Consider the following 14,264-nt stretch of genomic DNA (forward strand, 5'->3'; position numbering starts at 1 on the left):
CCTGAACATTCCCACAGCTAGATTCCCAGCACCCTTTAAAAGCTATGGTTCCCAGAATTATTTTAGGGAAGTTGTGTGATTTAAATGTATGGCATGCAGGCAACCTCTGTCCTGAGCAGCTTTCAGTGGAGGTCAGCAAAGATTAATTTAGAGCCCCTTGTGAGGGACAGAGCTGCTCTCAGAATTTCTGCATGATTTCTTCTTCTCTCCATTTTAATACCAGATTACAAGGTGGAAGAAAATGCGAACTGAGCCTGATATTCTCCCCTCTTTATCCCCTTCCACCTTGCAAGTTAACCCTCTTGCAGTTTTTTCCTGATCCCCAAGAATTTGCCTATAAAATACTTGCATGCTTTTAAATTCATGGATTGCTCAGTCCTTGTGGGAGTGCACAAGAGGGGGGGGGAATCCCTGCTCCTGTCCTGGCTGGGATGTCTGTGTGTGTGTCAATACATGCACATAGGTCAGACCTGTGCAATGAGAAGATGATGGCTTTCCACTTTATGTTCTTCACTCACTGGAGGACAAAAGATACTCCTTATCAACCAAACAAATTGCACAGCAACCAAATGTTTAATGAACTATGAAACGTCTTGGAACAACATCAAAAACTAACAACAACATTAAGTGGACAGATAAGAAAATTTGTATAAAGGGTTATCTGCCTCCTTTTTAAAGTAATGACTGGGAAAACGTGCAATGGCTTTCCATTCATTCACAAACTGCCTCTACACAGGCAGATGTTAAGCTGAAAACAAGCCTGGAGTTTCATGTAGAGGATCAGGCACTTGTCATGTGTAAGGTGGATCAATAAGGTTTTATTTTGTTTTTTGTTTGTTAAGTTGGCCTGCCGCCTCAGCTGATGATACACAGCAGCTGAGAAAGCATCAGGGCATCAGGGGTTTGAGGAATAGCAAAAAGGTGCTGCCTAGGGTGATATAGTTGAAACTGTGTAGTCTCTGGATATCGCCCACCAACTGGTCTTAGTGGTTTTACTGACACAGATTTCTGGAATGGTTTCCAGTCGCTCTTTCCCATGCATCTTGCAAATGGGCCAACTGAAAAACTTGCTCACAGACCATATTGTGGCCTTCCATATCTCTTATATTCGCTTCCTGGGATCATCTACAAACAAGCTATGTGCCTGGCCCCAGCATGCTGTGGTATTTTGTGTGTGTGTATGTTTTTTTTTTTAAGGCTTTGTGATTCAGAGGTCATTCAGTTGTTATGTCCAAGGTGGCTGTTGTTTCCTCCGTGTCAGGACACTGCAAGCAAAGAGGAGCCCTTTGCAAGACAATCAGAGAAAGGAGAATCACAGAGGGATGGTGCACCCAGACAGTGCATGGCTAATGGCAGAAAGGGCCTGGAAGATGTAGCTGACATTAGCGTGGTTTTGACTGGGGAGGAGGCCCTTTGGATTGTGGTGTACTGCTCCGGCTGAGTTCAGAGGCCAAGTGCTGCAAGGATCCTTGACTGGTGAACGAAGATGAGAAGGTGAGGCTGGATTCTGGCAGCAAAAAGAGAGAGAGAGAGATTCAAATGGTTCCAGAAATAGATGAAGATGTAACTCACAAGAAGCTGAGAGGCTGAATGTGTTGACTGTTAAACTGGTTCCATGGAGCATGCTTAGTCCCAGTTTTGGGACTAGCAAAGCAAGGAAAGAGGGAGGCAGGCCTGGTATGGCATCTGTGAAAGTGTGCCTGCCTGCCTTAGTATAGTTGAGCTAAATCATTAGGTGACCATAGGCCAAGGGTCACCAATGGCTCCCATGAGGATCTCCTCAAAAATCCACAACTGACAGGAGATTGTTCACTCTTTCTACTTCATTCCTGTTTGCACTGCCCCAGCCTCTCCTACACTGAATATGCCCTTTCCAAGAGTTTAGGGCAGAGGTTGTCAACCTTTTTGAGTCCACGGCTCCCTTGACCAACTATAGTGGTACCTCGCAAGATGAAATTAATTCGGTCCACGAGTCATTTTGTTTTGTGAAAATTTCGTCTTGCGAAGTGCGGTTTCCCATAGCAACACATTGAAATTTAATTAATGCGTTCTTATGGGCAAAAAAAGCTCTCCTTTCAATGAAATGGTGCCATAGCAAAGCAGCTTAAGGTGCAATCCAGTGCTCACAAACCCCGACTCACCCTCCAAGCCCAGGAGCAGCCACAGCAGCCACATTGCACCCAAGTGCCACGGCCGCTCCGGAGGTTTTAAGGCTCTGGGGAGGGGGAAGCAGGAGGAGGGCCAGGCAGAGGCTCCCTCCCTCCTTCCCCAGCAGCCAGACCCTCGTGCCCAACCAGACAGCCCGTTCGCAGGCAGGCAGACAGGCTGTGTGTGTGGTTGGCCTTTCCCGTTCGCGCGCAGGTGGCTTAAGGTGAAAGTGAGGGGGGATCCGGCTGCTGCTCGGCGGCCGTTTCGGTGCGGCGGCGCCAATCGCCAGGCCGGGCGATGGCAGCAGCGGAAGCATGAGGCGGACGGGCTTCCCGGAGGAGGCTCGGTCTGACTTTCTCCTCCTCACAGCGCCCTGCTTCGTCTTGCGAAGTTTTCTATGGCACAGCCATAGAAAACTTCATCTTGCAAGTCTGCCAAAAAATTGCAAAACGTTTTCGTCTTGCGATTTTTTCGTGCCATGAGGCGTTCGTCTAGCGAGATACCGCTGTACATTCTTTCTGCAGCAACCCTGTGGGGAAACACGCTCTGAGCCTCAGAAGCCCAGCTATGTCACCCCTTGCCTGCAGAGCTGGCAGCACCTTACCCCTTTTCCAACACCCTTTCTTGTGATGTGTTCCCTCAGCCTCCTCTCCTCTCCCCTCTTGGTGAGTTAGGATTAGCCATATCCCTGCCTCCTCAAGATACAAATGACATATTCCCATGTTGATGGGACTGGCAGACCTAATTCCATAAGGCAAACCAAAAAGTATTGGCCTTCCTGCTAAGAGATCACATTTTCCCTACCAGATGCTTCCCTAACAGAAGTCTCAATGAGGTTTTGTCCTCCTTAGTGCCCCTGCTTGTTGCCAACTCACCCATTCGCATAGCAAAAGCTTCCTCCAATCTCCGGAATGTTTTGTTGAATAAGGTCTTGGCCAAGGGGCCCGCGATGTAAACCACAATGTATAGAAGAAGCAAGCCAAAGATGATGGCTACTGTAACCTTGGAGCGGGGGGGGGGGGGGAGAGAGAAGTTGGTTGTTAATTCCTAATTGTTAGGAATATTGCTCACAATACAATTGTGAACAGAAACCTCAAAAATTGCTAGGAGGGAGCAAGAATGTTCATTCCCTTCTGTGGATGAAGGTTATTCAGGCTAGCAAAAGATAAAACCAATGGGAGTGTTGCAGTGTGTTCTCCCTCATAGAATGATTGTTTCTGTTTGGGTTAGGCCAGCTATTCTCACTCCCTGCCATTCTGCTTCCCTTTTCCAAAATGGCACAAAGCGTGGTAAGAACTATGGAATTTGTTCCCACGGCAGAATTCACTTCCACAAGACATACTGATGGCCACCAACTTTTAAAAAGGGTAGGGAAATTTATGCAGGATAAGGCTGTCAGTGGGCACTGGTCACGGCGGATATGTTCTACCTCCACTGTTGGAGGCAACCAGCCTCCAAATACCATTTGTTTTGAATCACAAGTGGGGAGGCAACTCCTATGCTTGCTTGCGGGCTTCCCAGGGATATTTGGTTGGCCATGGTGAGAAGAACAATTCTATACTCTGGCCAAACAGATGCCAGTGGGAAGCCCCCAGGCAGGACAACAGAATTTGCCCCATTTGTGATTCCCAGCAACTGGTTTTCAGAGGCATACTGCCTTCATTAGTGGAGGTAGAACACAGCATTGCTTTAAATCTCAATTCAGTCTTCTACGGTGCTATGGTACAAGCACAACTGGTTCCCGTCTTTATAGCCTGAAGGACTTTGAACTTAGGTATCCATAGGGCCACTTTATTCCACATGAAGCTGGCCATCACCAGAGCCCCCCTGAAGTATAGAGGGTCCATCATGACTAGATGGCCAGGCCGGGGGGGTGGGCTTCAAGTGTAGCACTCCATATATGCCCTCTACAGGGAGACTTGCATGGTGTTGACCCTGATGTCCTTTTGGTCGTCAAGCAAAGGCCTTTTCATTCCATACAGAAAGAATGAGGATGCTCAAGGCATGGCGGCTGTTACCTTCAAGAGAAAGATGGCCCGGGTGGGGCTGAGGCGCAAGCCATGGACATGGAGAATGAACTCCAAGGCATAATCACAGTAGGTGGTTTCGTCTACACCCCTATGGAAGCAAAAGAGGGAGGATGTCAGTTGACTACGGGTCTGAGCAGGCCAGCTTCAGTGCTTTACTCTCCCAGTGCTTTACGTAGGCTCTTCCTGGTTTCTCACATCTTTCATCTCCTGGTCCAGTACCTTCCAAACCATGTTTCTTCTCCATGCTTGCAGAGCGGTACTTACTCCCATCTCCATGACTAAGTAAGGCCATTCATTTCAATGAGTCTAGTCTGTGTAAAACTCAAGTTGAACACCACCTTTGGATTATGAATTGTTTTAACTTGGGCTCTGGAGTTATTATGGCTGAAAGGCAGCCTATCAGTATACTGTAATTCAGTTCAATTGTAAATCAATTTAATTCTTTTTTAAATGAACCAAACTCATTTTAAAAACTCGCACCTACCTGTTTGATACTTCCACCACAAAGAAATAATCAGGAGCACTCAGACCGTTAGGGACAATATCATAGCATGGAGAATTCTTCTGGCAAACCCACCTGTGGGAGGAAAGGGATTTTGCCTCTGATGTCTTACATGGTAAAGGTAAAGGGGCCCCTGACCATTAGGTCCAGTCGTGACCAACACTGGGGTTGCGGCGCTCATCTCGCGTTACTGGCCAAGGGAGCCGACGTACAGCTTCCAGGTCATGTGGCCAGCATGACAAAGCCACTTCTGGCGAACCAGAGCAGCACATGGAAATGCCGTTTAACTTCCTGCTGTGGTGGTACTTATTTATCTACTTGCACTTTGACGTGCTTTCGAACTGCTAGGTTGGCAGGAGCTGGGACCGAGCAACAGGAGCTCACCCCGTCGCGGGGATTCGAACTGCCGACCTTCTGATCGGCAAGCCCTAGGCTCTGTGGTTTAACCCACAGTGCCACCCGCGTCCCAACGTCTTACATGGTAGGCTGTTTCAATTAATGTCCCTAGGTAGGAACCAATAAAGTGGTTTAGTCATGCTGGACACGACCCGGAAAGCTGTCTGTGGACAAACACCAGCTCCCTCAGCCTGAAAGCGGAGATGAGCGCCACAACCCTATAGTCGCCTTTGACTGGACTTAACTGCCCAGGGGTCCTTTACCTTTACTGTACTTTTTTTACAGATGGCAGATGACCCAAAGGAGAGAGAAATAGAAGGGAAATAAAGCTTATGTCCTCAAAAAGGATACTGGTAGAGCTGGTAGAGCTCCAATACTTTGACCACCTCATGAGAAGAGAAGACTCCATGAAAAGGACCCTGATGTTGGGAAAGATTGAGGGCACAAGGAGAAGGGGACGACAGAGGACGAGATGGTTGGACAGTGTTCTCAAAGCTACCAACTTGAGTTTGACCAAACTGCGGGAGGCAGTGGAAGACAGAAGTGCCCGGCGTGCTCTGGTCCATGGGGTCAAGAAGAGTCGGACACGACTAAACAACTAAACAACAAAAGAGCTGTAACAGGTTTAGAGAAGGATAACCAAAATGATCTAGGGGTTGGAACAATTTCCCTGTGAGGAAGGTTGACAACTTTAAAGCCTTTTTAAATTGGGAAAAAGGCAAGTAAGAGGCAGGGACATAATAAGAGGTACATGAAACTGGGCATGGCTTGGAGAAAGTAGACAGAGGAGTTTTTCTCCCTCTCTCATAACACTAGAACTTGTGGACATCCAAGGAAGCTGATTCAGGACAGGCAAAAGAAAGGCCTTCTTCACACAGCACAGGGTTAAACTTGTTCCCACCCGATGTACCGGTAGCGATGTCCACTGACTTTGATGGTTTTAAAAGGGGATGGGGCAAATTCAGTGGCTACTAGCCACAACAGCTATGTTACATGTCCACCGTTGGAGACAAATGTGTCTCTGAATGCCAGTTGCTGGAAAGCACAAGTGGAGAAATTGCCACAACCCTAACCCTGCTTGAAGGCTTCCAAGTCCACTGGGTTGGCCCCATGACAATCTGAAGCTGGACTAGACAGGACTTTGGCCTGATTCAGCACAGCTCTTCTTATGTTTTATTGCCAACCAAATTGCATATTTCATTTGGGAAGAAGAATTTGGAAGATTTGAGATCAGAAACTGACAGCCACATCCAAAGACACAGCAAATGTTTCCTTACAAAATCCCAGACTCGGCTTGAGAGAGGATATGGAAACCTTCGGAATTAACTTTTACTTCTTTTAGGTCAGCCCTAAGCCAGATCAGACTTGATGTTTCACTGGAAAGAGAATATGAAATCAAGCATGAATGAAGACAGTTAAGCTTTGCAAGTAAGTCTAAAGTGGTTACCAGGCCACTCACATCCTTAATAGCCCGTTGTTACCCACCCACCCTTGCCAGCTATTACATTCCTATGTTAATCAGCTATGGCTCATTATCAGCTTCAAAATAGAAAGGAGGGGAATCAAATCTCTTACAGCTCACCAGTGCTTTTTTCGGGGGGGGGGGGGAGTATGCAGGGGTATGCAAACCCCGAAACATTTTGTGAATCTTTGTACTTTTGTCCATTTATTGTATTTATTTCCCCCCGATTTGAACAATAAAATGGTGGCTTTCTTGAGAGTACCCCTAAACATTTTTTTTAAAAAAACACTGCAACTCACAGCTATTTCTCTGCTCTATCCCCCAGACTGGAGGCAATTCTCATCACAGACCAGACAAACAGCTTTTTGTAAGTCACAACCCAAGGGGCCGCAGATCAGTAGGCAGAGCACATGCCTCATATTCAAAAGGGTCCAGGTCTGAGCAATGATATCTCCAGTTAAATGGTTACAGGAAGAAGGACCAGGAAAGATTCCCCCTTCCTTAGACACTGCCAGTCAGAGTGCACTGGCAATAGTGGGCTAGAGCATGGGGAACCTGTGGCCCTCCAGATGTCATCAGAATTCAGCAAAGTCCCCAGTCCCTGGACTGAATAATCCAATGGTCTGACACAGTATGAGGCAGTTTCCTCTGTCCACAATTCTGAGAAGGCAGCCATTGGCTGCTTCTGCACTAGGGCCATTTAGCACTGCTGAGGTATTCCTTCTCCTTAATCATCTGGAAGGAGTGAACCAGCTGGAGGAGCAGCCTCCTCTGTGCATAGGCAGTTGGGGGACCACAGGAGCCTGTGATTATTTAATTGTGCTCTCTCACTCTCGCTCTCATATGGCAAACCAGCACTTTTCTTATGTGGGCATGTTCACATGCTCTGGTACGCAGGCTTGGAAAGACTGGCCCCAAATGGGGGTCTTTAAAACTGACTAAAAATGTTGCATTTGAATAAGACTAGATACTAAACAGCATTTGAATAAGAATAGATACTAAACAGCTACAGTCACAATGCTAGGCACTGTGAGAGTCTGCAAAATGTGGTCACCTGCCATTCACTGTGTTGTAGTTAAAGATCTCTTCCTCACTGAAGTATCTGATTTGGTCTATCGAAAATGGTCCCCCACCAATTACTCTGAAGATGTAGCTGCCAGCAGAATAAGCAAGATGGAGGTGAGTTTGCACAAGCTTTAACAGTTAAAAATAAAACCACATCCATTCACAAACAGCTGGGACAAAACTGCCAATTCTCTTATCACAGCAAGGATATTGGCAGAAGCCGGGGACCCACTCCCAGAGGATACCAGTCACTGAGAGGTCGGGGAAAATCAACAAGAGCATTTCCTTCTATATCTTGCCTGATAAAGGTTGCCAACCAGGGCAGTTTTAGAGCCATTCCTAGGCCCGAAACCAAATTAAAATGGGTCGAGATAACCCATTTCCTCTGGGCATGTTGGTACGTGGGCCACCACAATCCTCCCAGGTACCTTTTCCTTTAAAAAAAATTAGGAGATCCTATTCATGGATCTCCTGTGTGTCCTATTAAGTGAAGACTTGCCTCTGGCCATCAAGCTGAGCTCAAGGCAGAGGTGAGATTTCACGTTTCCCGGCCATTTCCTTAGCCGTAATGCTAGATCAGTTGGGGTCTACTGTTAGTACAAATGTATACCTGCCAGACAGTTCTCTTGCCTTCAAGGGTGTCACATAGCAACTAGGACTCTTGAGGAATTTGTTCTTGGTGTGTTTTGATACAAACTGACTCAATCAACACCACTCAAACTAAGGTGCAGATCAAAAGTTAGTCATCATTCAGATACCACACCTCTCCAGGGTTCACGATGCAGTTCTCAGTTCAAAAAGAAAATGCATCAAATTTTGAGAAAACGTATTAAAAACATATCTAGGTGCAGATTTGCAAATTAATGTGGACTTGGGATGGAATGGGCTTTTGAACCCCTACAAAAATGGAAGGGACCAGAAACAGTCTTCTCTCTCCATCCCTAGCAACAACAGGGTTTCCTCTGATTGGCCTTCAGCTCCCAGCGCAAACTTCTTGGGTTATACCGGCCCCAAGGCCTGGGCACCCTGGCATTGACCTAGGTGCCTCCATCTTACCCTCCCCCCAGCCTTTGAATAATATGCTCAGTGGAGGTCCACTGTTTTCAGTTCAGCAAAGCGACAAAATGCCATCAAAAGCACAGCTCAGCCCTTACCTTCCATTGAAACGTCCTGAGTCTCCTGTCACCATATCTTGGATCAAAAAAGAAGGGTAAAATACTGCAAATGAATCAAGCAGGTGTGGTATCACCATCTGTCTTCTGCCTGGCATCCATCATTCCTTAATTAACTTCATCTCTAAGCCTCACAGATCTGACCCACCCAGACACCCCACTTCACCCCAGCCTTACCATCATTGAAGGAGAAGCAAGGCATCTCAGGGTCTTTTACGATACAATCGAAGTAGCGTTTGTTCTTGAAGGCAGTCTCATTCCTAGTGGAAGTAATGTCAAAAGCAAGCCTCTTGCCTGGGGGACATCCAATGTAGACAGTTGACACATAACTGCCCTGTGGGGGCAAGTAAAGTGGAAAAGAGAAGTGGCCTTTTTTTCTTTAGAACACTGGATTGCAAACTCCCTCTCTTAAAAGGACCCCTTTTCACCTCGGTGTCTGCTGTGGAATCCCTGCATATTGCAGAGGATAATTTGGATAGGCATCTCCTTGGAGGACCCCTCAGTCAATGCCTATGGTCCCTTCACCTTGACCTTCATGAAGGGTTCCCTAGAATACACCTGATAGGACTCACCACGTTTTTGTACTAGTTCTGCTCCTCTGCCTTGGAACCGAAGTCTGGCCTGCAGGAATTTTATTTTTATTTTTTTCCAAGGCAAGGCAAGGCAAGGATTGCACCTCCTGGCAGGTGTCGCACAGGAAGCAACAGACAGACTTTGTTGCGCCCCTGCGGTGGCCGCTCCTCACAAAGGTTGCCTGCTTGTCCCAGTGCTTACCCTCTCAGCTTGGTAAGCTCCTGGTAGGAGCGGCGGCTGATGATCCTTGGCTGGCTTGGTGATGTCTCAGCAGCACCAGAGCCGCAGCTACAGCAGGCCAAGGAGGAGGGCAGTGGAGACAAGGCTGAGGTGCCAAGTGCATCCTTTTACCTGTCCTTGGCTGCACAGCACAAGGGTGGGGGCCAGTGGGTCCCAGGTGAGCGGGAAGCTCTCCTATGCTCCTGCTGCAGGGCACATGCCTCAACCAAGGGAGGCACTGGGGAAGGAGTGGAGTAGGCCAGAAAAGTCCAGACTCCATTTCTGCCCAGGGGTGAGCACCCCTTAGCCGGCCATGAGGAGAAAGAGGCACCACCATTCGGGTGCGGCTCACCTCCCCGTGGCTCCAAAAGATAGCAGCCATGTGGCCTTGTCATAAGGGCGCCAGGTTGTGCCCCCTCAGAATTCTGCACCTGAGACCACAGCCCCCCTCACACTATGCCACAGTATGAAGAAGAAAAACATGGCTTGCTTAATTTGCCACTCAACAAAGGCACAAAAGCAAGGCCAGTCAAGGTGGCCGCCACACCTCTAAACAATTCCCCCAGCTGTAGGCTGCAGAGGAAGACTATTCATGCCAAACAAGCTGCCTTTCCAGAATTACTCAGCTTCTCCCAGACAAGCTTTCAATAATTTTCAGCATTGGTACAGGAAGCTGGGGTCAAGTACCATAGTGGGGAGGGATGAGTATCAGGTGCCAACTGCCTCCTCCGGATCTGCTATCAGGAGGAGAGAATTGAGAGAAATTATCTTCCCTTCAAGCAATCCAAGCCACCCTTACCCTTATCCGTGGTCCGGTGGATGTGTACTCATAGCAGTTCATTGCAGCGTGCGCAACCTGGGGAAAGTAAATACAAGCCAAGCAAATGTCAGGGGAAAGGCAAATTCTAGCCACTTGTAGCAGAGGAGTACAACTCAACAGATCAGAAGCAAGAAGCAGTGTGGCAGGAGACTGATTTCATGTGCCACCTTTGGTACACTGAAGCGCCACCAGGTGGCCTATCCTAGCCCAAGAGCAACAATTTTGTGATAGAAGACAAGACCATGGAACTTCAGCAAAGACTGTATTCTTACCTGTAAGCCAAGAGAACTCTTCAGAAGGTTCTTCCCACTCAGCTCCTGATATGGGTAAACGCCTTTGTCATGAAGTTCTATCTGTTGTTGTGAGGACGAAGAGATGCAGTGGTGCAAAAGAAATAGGAGTTTAAAATGGAATAAGTTTTAATAGGAAACCAGCTCTCTAATGGCATTTCCCCCTATGAGCCACTCAGATCGATGGCTGCGCTGAACTGGAAGTCTATTTAACATATATCTTTGTATTCCATCCTGGAAGAGAGGCTATAAATCATACTATAAGCTCTTCCATTATAGACTCAGGATGTATATGTGTGTAAATAAGCTATATATGACATAAAGACATCACATTCCGAGGAAACTGAACCTTGGGTAAGCGCCTGGAACCCCTGGAATCACACAAAGCTAAGAGACTGGGGTGGCACTTGCAGAAAGGCACTCTGTATATGCTCAGAGATGCCAGAAATTTTGCAGAAACATAGTTTCAAATATGTCTCAAAATAAGAATGGGGTTCAGGTTTCTCACATTTCAAAATGCTGATAGGATCAGGCCTGCTGATCGGAGCAGGCCTGCATTTCTGACTTTTCAAGGAGGATTTTGCCTCATTTCATCATCTAGGATATGAGAGGCCCTTACCTCATACAGTACTGAACCTCTGCTGATGAGCTCTTGCCTCTGTAGGTTTGCATGAATATATTCGGGATGGGATAAGATGAGAGTGAGCCATATGTTTTGGAGAGAATTTTCATCTGCTGACTCCCCCACTGCAAGCAAAATGAAAAAACTATCAGCCAATGTAAAAGAATAGGGCATGTACATGTGGAACAGAATGTTGGTGCTTGCCATGAATATTCTTCTCATTGGGCATGCAGCAACCATGTGAGATGTGACCCCTCCTACTTCTTGGCAGTAGCACCCCAGCTATTCCTTTGAGCTCTGACTGATGCCAAAGTTGGTTATCTTTCGGCACCAGCAGAAGACTCATTTTCCACCAGGCTTTTTGAGCAGATTGCTTTGAGTCTGAGGGCTATTTGTCTGTCTACTGAGTCACATGGCTATTCTTTCTGATATATTTACTAGGCAGAGGATGACTGTATTCATTCCATTCTAGTAAACTGTATTCCGTTTTGTTCTTATTGTTTTTTGAATTGTTGTGGCCCACCGTAAGATCCCGGGAAGAGGGATGGAACATAAATCTTATAAACAAATAACACTGTTGAGAAGAAAACCTGTGATCACGGTTTTCTTGGCGACCTCTCCCAACAGGGGTGGGGTGCCAGGAGCAGGTCAGTCAAAACTCACATGGTGTCACATGGTTAACTCTTGATTCAAAGAAACAAAGAGCTCCAGAGACCAGGCCTAGGGAGCACAGCAACTCTTCCCGTTAGATCTTGCCCCAATGAGGCAGTTACAAGGACTGAAGGTCCCTGCCTTCCCACAGTGGCCTACACTGCCTCCTACCCCGGGTCCTTCCCAAGCAATCAGAGACTTCTCTGCCTTGTTTGTCTCTGCTCCTCCCTCTTCAGGTTCTGGGAGTCATGGGAGGAGAGCTGGTCACCGCAAGAGGGGGAGATACACTGGCTTCTTCACCAGCCTGACCCATCTCTGCTTCTTGCCCCTCCCTCCTCTCCAGCATCTGCTTCTGCCTCCATGTCTGGACTGCTCTCTGCCACCGCCTCTTCCCGCTCACTAAACCCTGTTGCCTCTTCAGCTTCCTTCTCCCACTCTGCTCCCTCTGACCACTCATCCTTGCTCCACAACCACTCCCTGGGCTCTGAGCCTTCTTCCCTTGGGGGTTTCCCAGCTGGTTCCTCCCACCATTCCTTTGTGTGTGGCCAATCCATGACATCCCTTCTGTCAGCCCCTCAGTTGTTCCATGTCTGTGCTACTGTAGAACCACTTTAGAAGTCAGAACGAAAGCCGGGAGGACCACAAGGCAAAATTAGGAGGAAGCATAGCCTAGGCCAACTCGTATTACCACATCCATATATACAAGGTGAGTCTTTTAAAAGAGGCCCCATGGAACATGTGTACTCTGTATCCATGGGGCCTCTTTTAAAGGACTCTCCCTGTATATATATATATACACCTTATTGGGGGGGTGGGGTGTTGAAATCATGGCTTCATTGAGTGTGGCCTTAGATATCACCACATGACCAAGAAACAGGAAGTTCATAGTAGATATCAACATTACATTCTCAGCTGGGTGTGGGAGGTGCCCTATAACTGCTGTGTTTTATATGACAGATCCACCCCTCCCTTCCTCCATCACAGCAGTTCCTGGGCTCAACACCCCTTACTGCTCTGTTTCGTCGTTCTCATGCTCAGGTACACAGAGAAGCTGTATTCTGTTTTCTTGTCCAGGTAGAGCTTGGAAGGCAGTATGTTATCAGACATCAGATCGTACATCTTGATGTAGTTGGCCATGTCGACATAGATGCCTGCTGAGGTGTTCCAGTTGCTTGCCACATAGGTGTAGTATTCCTGGGAAGCAATAAACTGATCATCTTCCATTCCCCACCCCCACTCTTTGTCTCTTCCTATCAAAACCATTTTATTTTGCGAGGTTTTTTTTACTTATAAAAGAAAGTTTAAGACCATGTTAATGTTAATCTTGGAGTGGTGAGGGCAGTTGTTTCTAAAGAATGCTTTTCAAGATTTTTGTTCTTACCGCATCCTCTTTCTTGTTCTTCCACCATCTCCATGTGGGGTCATGGACTGGGTCAGCATAAGCCTAGGGAGAAAAAAGAATTGGTAAGGGTGAGTTTGAAGACAGACACAGAAACTATCACTAAATTAGCAGCAAAACCTGTTTAGAAATGCAGAAATAATATACAATTTTATTTAGTGTTGGACAGCATAGAAACCTCCCTGCTGTGGTCCACCCAAGCAGAGGTCATGGCAACTGATCTGGGTGGATGCAGTGGCAGATGGTGGCAGCTCCTGCAATCAGTCCCAGGCCTAGAAAAGAGGCAGGGGTTGGAGAAAAAGAGAGGGTGGCATGAGAGACAGTAAGCTGACATGTTGGAATCCTGGAAGCCAAGACCCAAGTTTGGTAAGAGAAGCCCAGCAGAGATTTAACATCACAAAAACATGCCGCATAGAAATGTGCCCTTTCGAGTCCCAAAATGTCCCCTTCAAGAAGCTCTTCCCAAGCTGTCCCACTTTTTATTATTATTATTATTAAAGGTAAAGGTAAAGGGACCCCTGACCATTAGGTCCAGTCGTGACCGACTCTGGGGTTGCGCGCTCATCTCGCATTATTGGCCGAGGGAGCCGGCGTACAGCTTCCGGTCATGTGGCCAGCATGACAAAGCCGCTTCTGGCAAACCAGAGCAGCACATGGAAACACCGTTTACCTTCCCGCTGTAGCGGTTCCTATTTATCTACTTGCACTTTGACGTGCTTTCGAACTGCTAGGTTGGCAGGAGCTGGGACCGAGCAACGGGAGCTCACCCCGTCACAGGGATTCGAACCGCCGACCTTCTGATCAGCAAGCCCTAGGCTCAGTGGTTTAACCACAGCGCCACCTGGGTCCCGTATTATTATTATTAGTTTTCCTTTATTACTCACAAGTATATCTTTACATCATAACTTTACATCT

At 47.3% G+C, this 14,264-nt stretch overlaps 1 protein-coding gene across 1 annotated transcript in view; it reads right to left on the minus strand.

Moving 5' to 3' along the window:
- Positions 1–565: 565 nt before the first annotated feature.
- The window catches only part of CATSPERG (cation channel sperm associated auxiliary subunit gamma), a 60,001-nt gene continuing 46,302 nt past the window's right edge, over positions 566–14,264 (minus strand). The window contains exons 18-30 of the mRNA XM_060275539.1: positions 13,332–13,394; positions 12,961–13,144; positions 11,297–11,424; positions 10,660–10,740; positions 10,367–10,423; positions 8,953–9,109; positions 8,758–8,794; positions 7,593–7,691; positions 6,354–6,452; positions 4,663–4,755; positions 4,167–4,266; positions 3,024–3,150; positions 566–1,507 (exon numbers count right to left, since the gene is read on the minus strand). Of these exons, the coding sequence (XP_060131522.1) occupies positions 1,383–1,507; positions 3,024–3,150; positions 4,167–4,266; positions 4,663–4,755; positions 6,354–6,452; positions 7,593–7,691; positions 8,758–8,794; positions 8,953–9,109; positions 10,367–10,423; positions 10,660–10,740; positions 11,297–11,424; positions 12,961–13,144; positions 13,332–13,394 (1,350 nt within the window). The 3' untranslated portion in view covers positions 566–1,382. The remainder of the gene's footprint in view (positions 1,508–3,023; positions 3,151–4,166; positions 4,267–4,662; positions 4,756–6,353; positions 6,453–7,592; positions 7,692–8,757; positions 8,795–8,952; positions 9,110–10,366; positions 10,424–10,659; positions 10,741–11,296; positions 11,425–12,960; positions 13,145–13,331; positions 13,395–14,264) is intronic.

This window comes from Zootoca vivipara, chromosome 6 (assembly GCF_963506605.1).
Source record: "Zootoca vivipara chromosome 6, rZooViv1.1, whole genome shotgun sequence".
Classification (NCBI taxonomy): domain Eukaryota; kingdom Metazoa; phylum Chordata; class Lepidosauria; order Squamata; family Lacertidae; genus Zootoca; species Zootoca vivipara.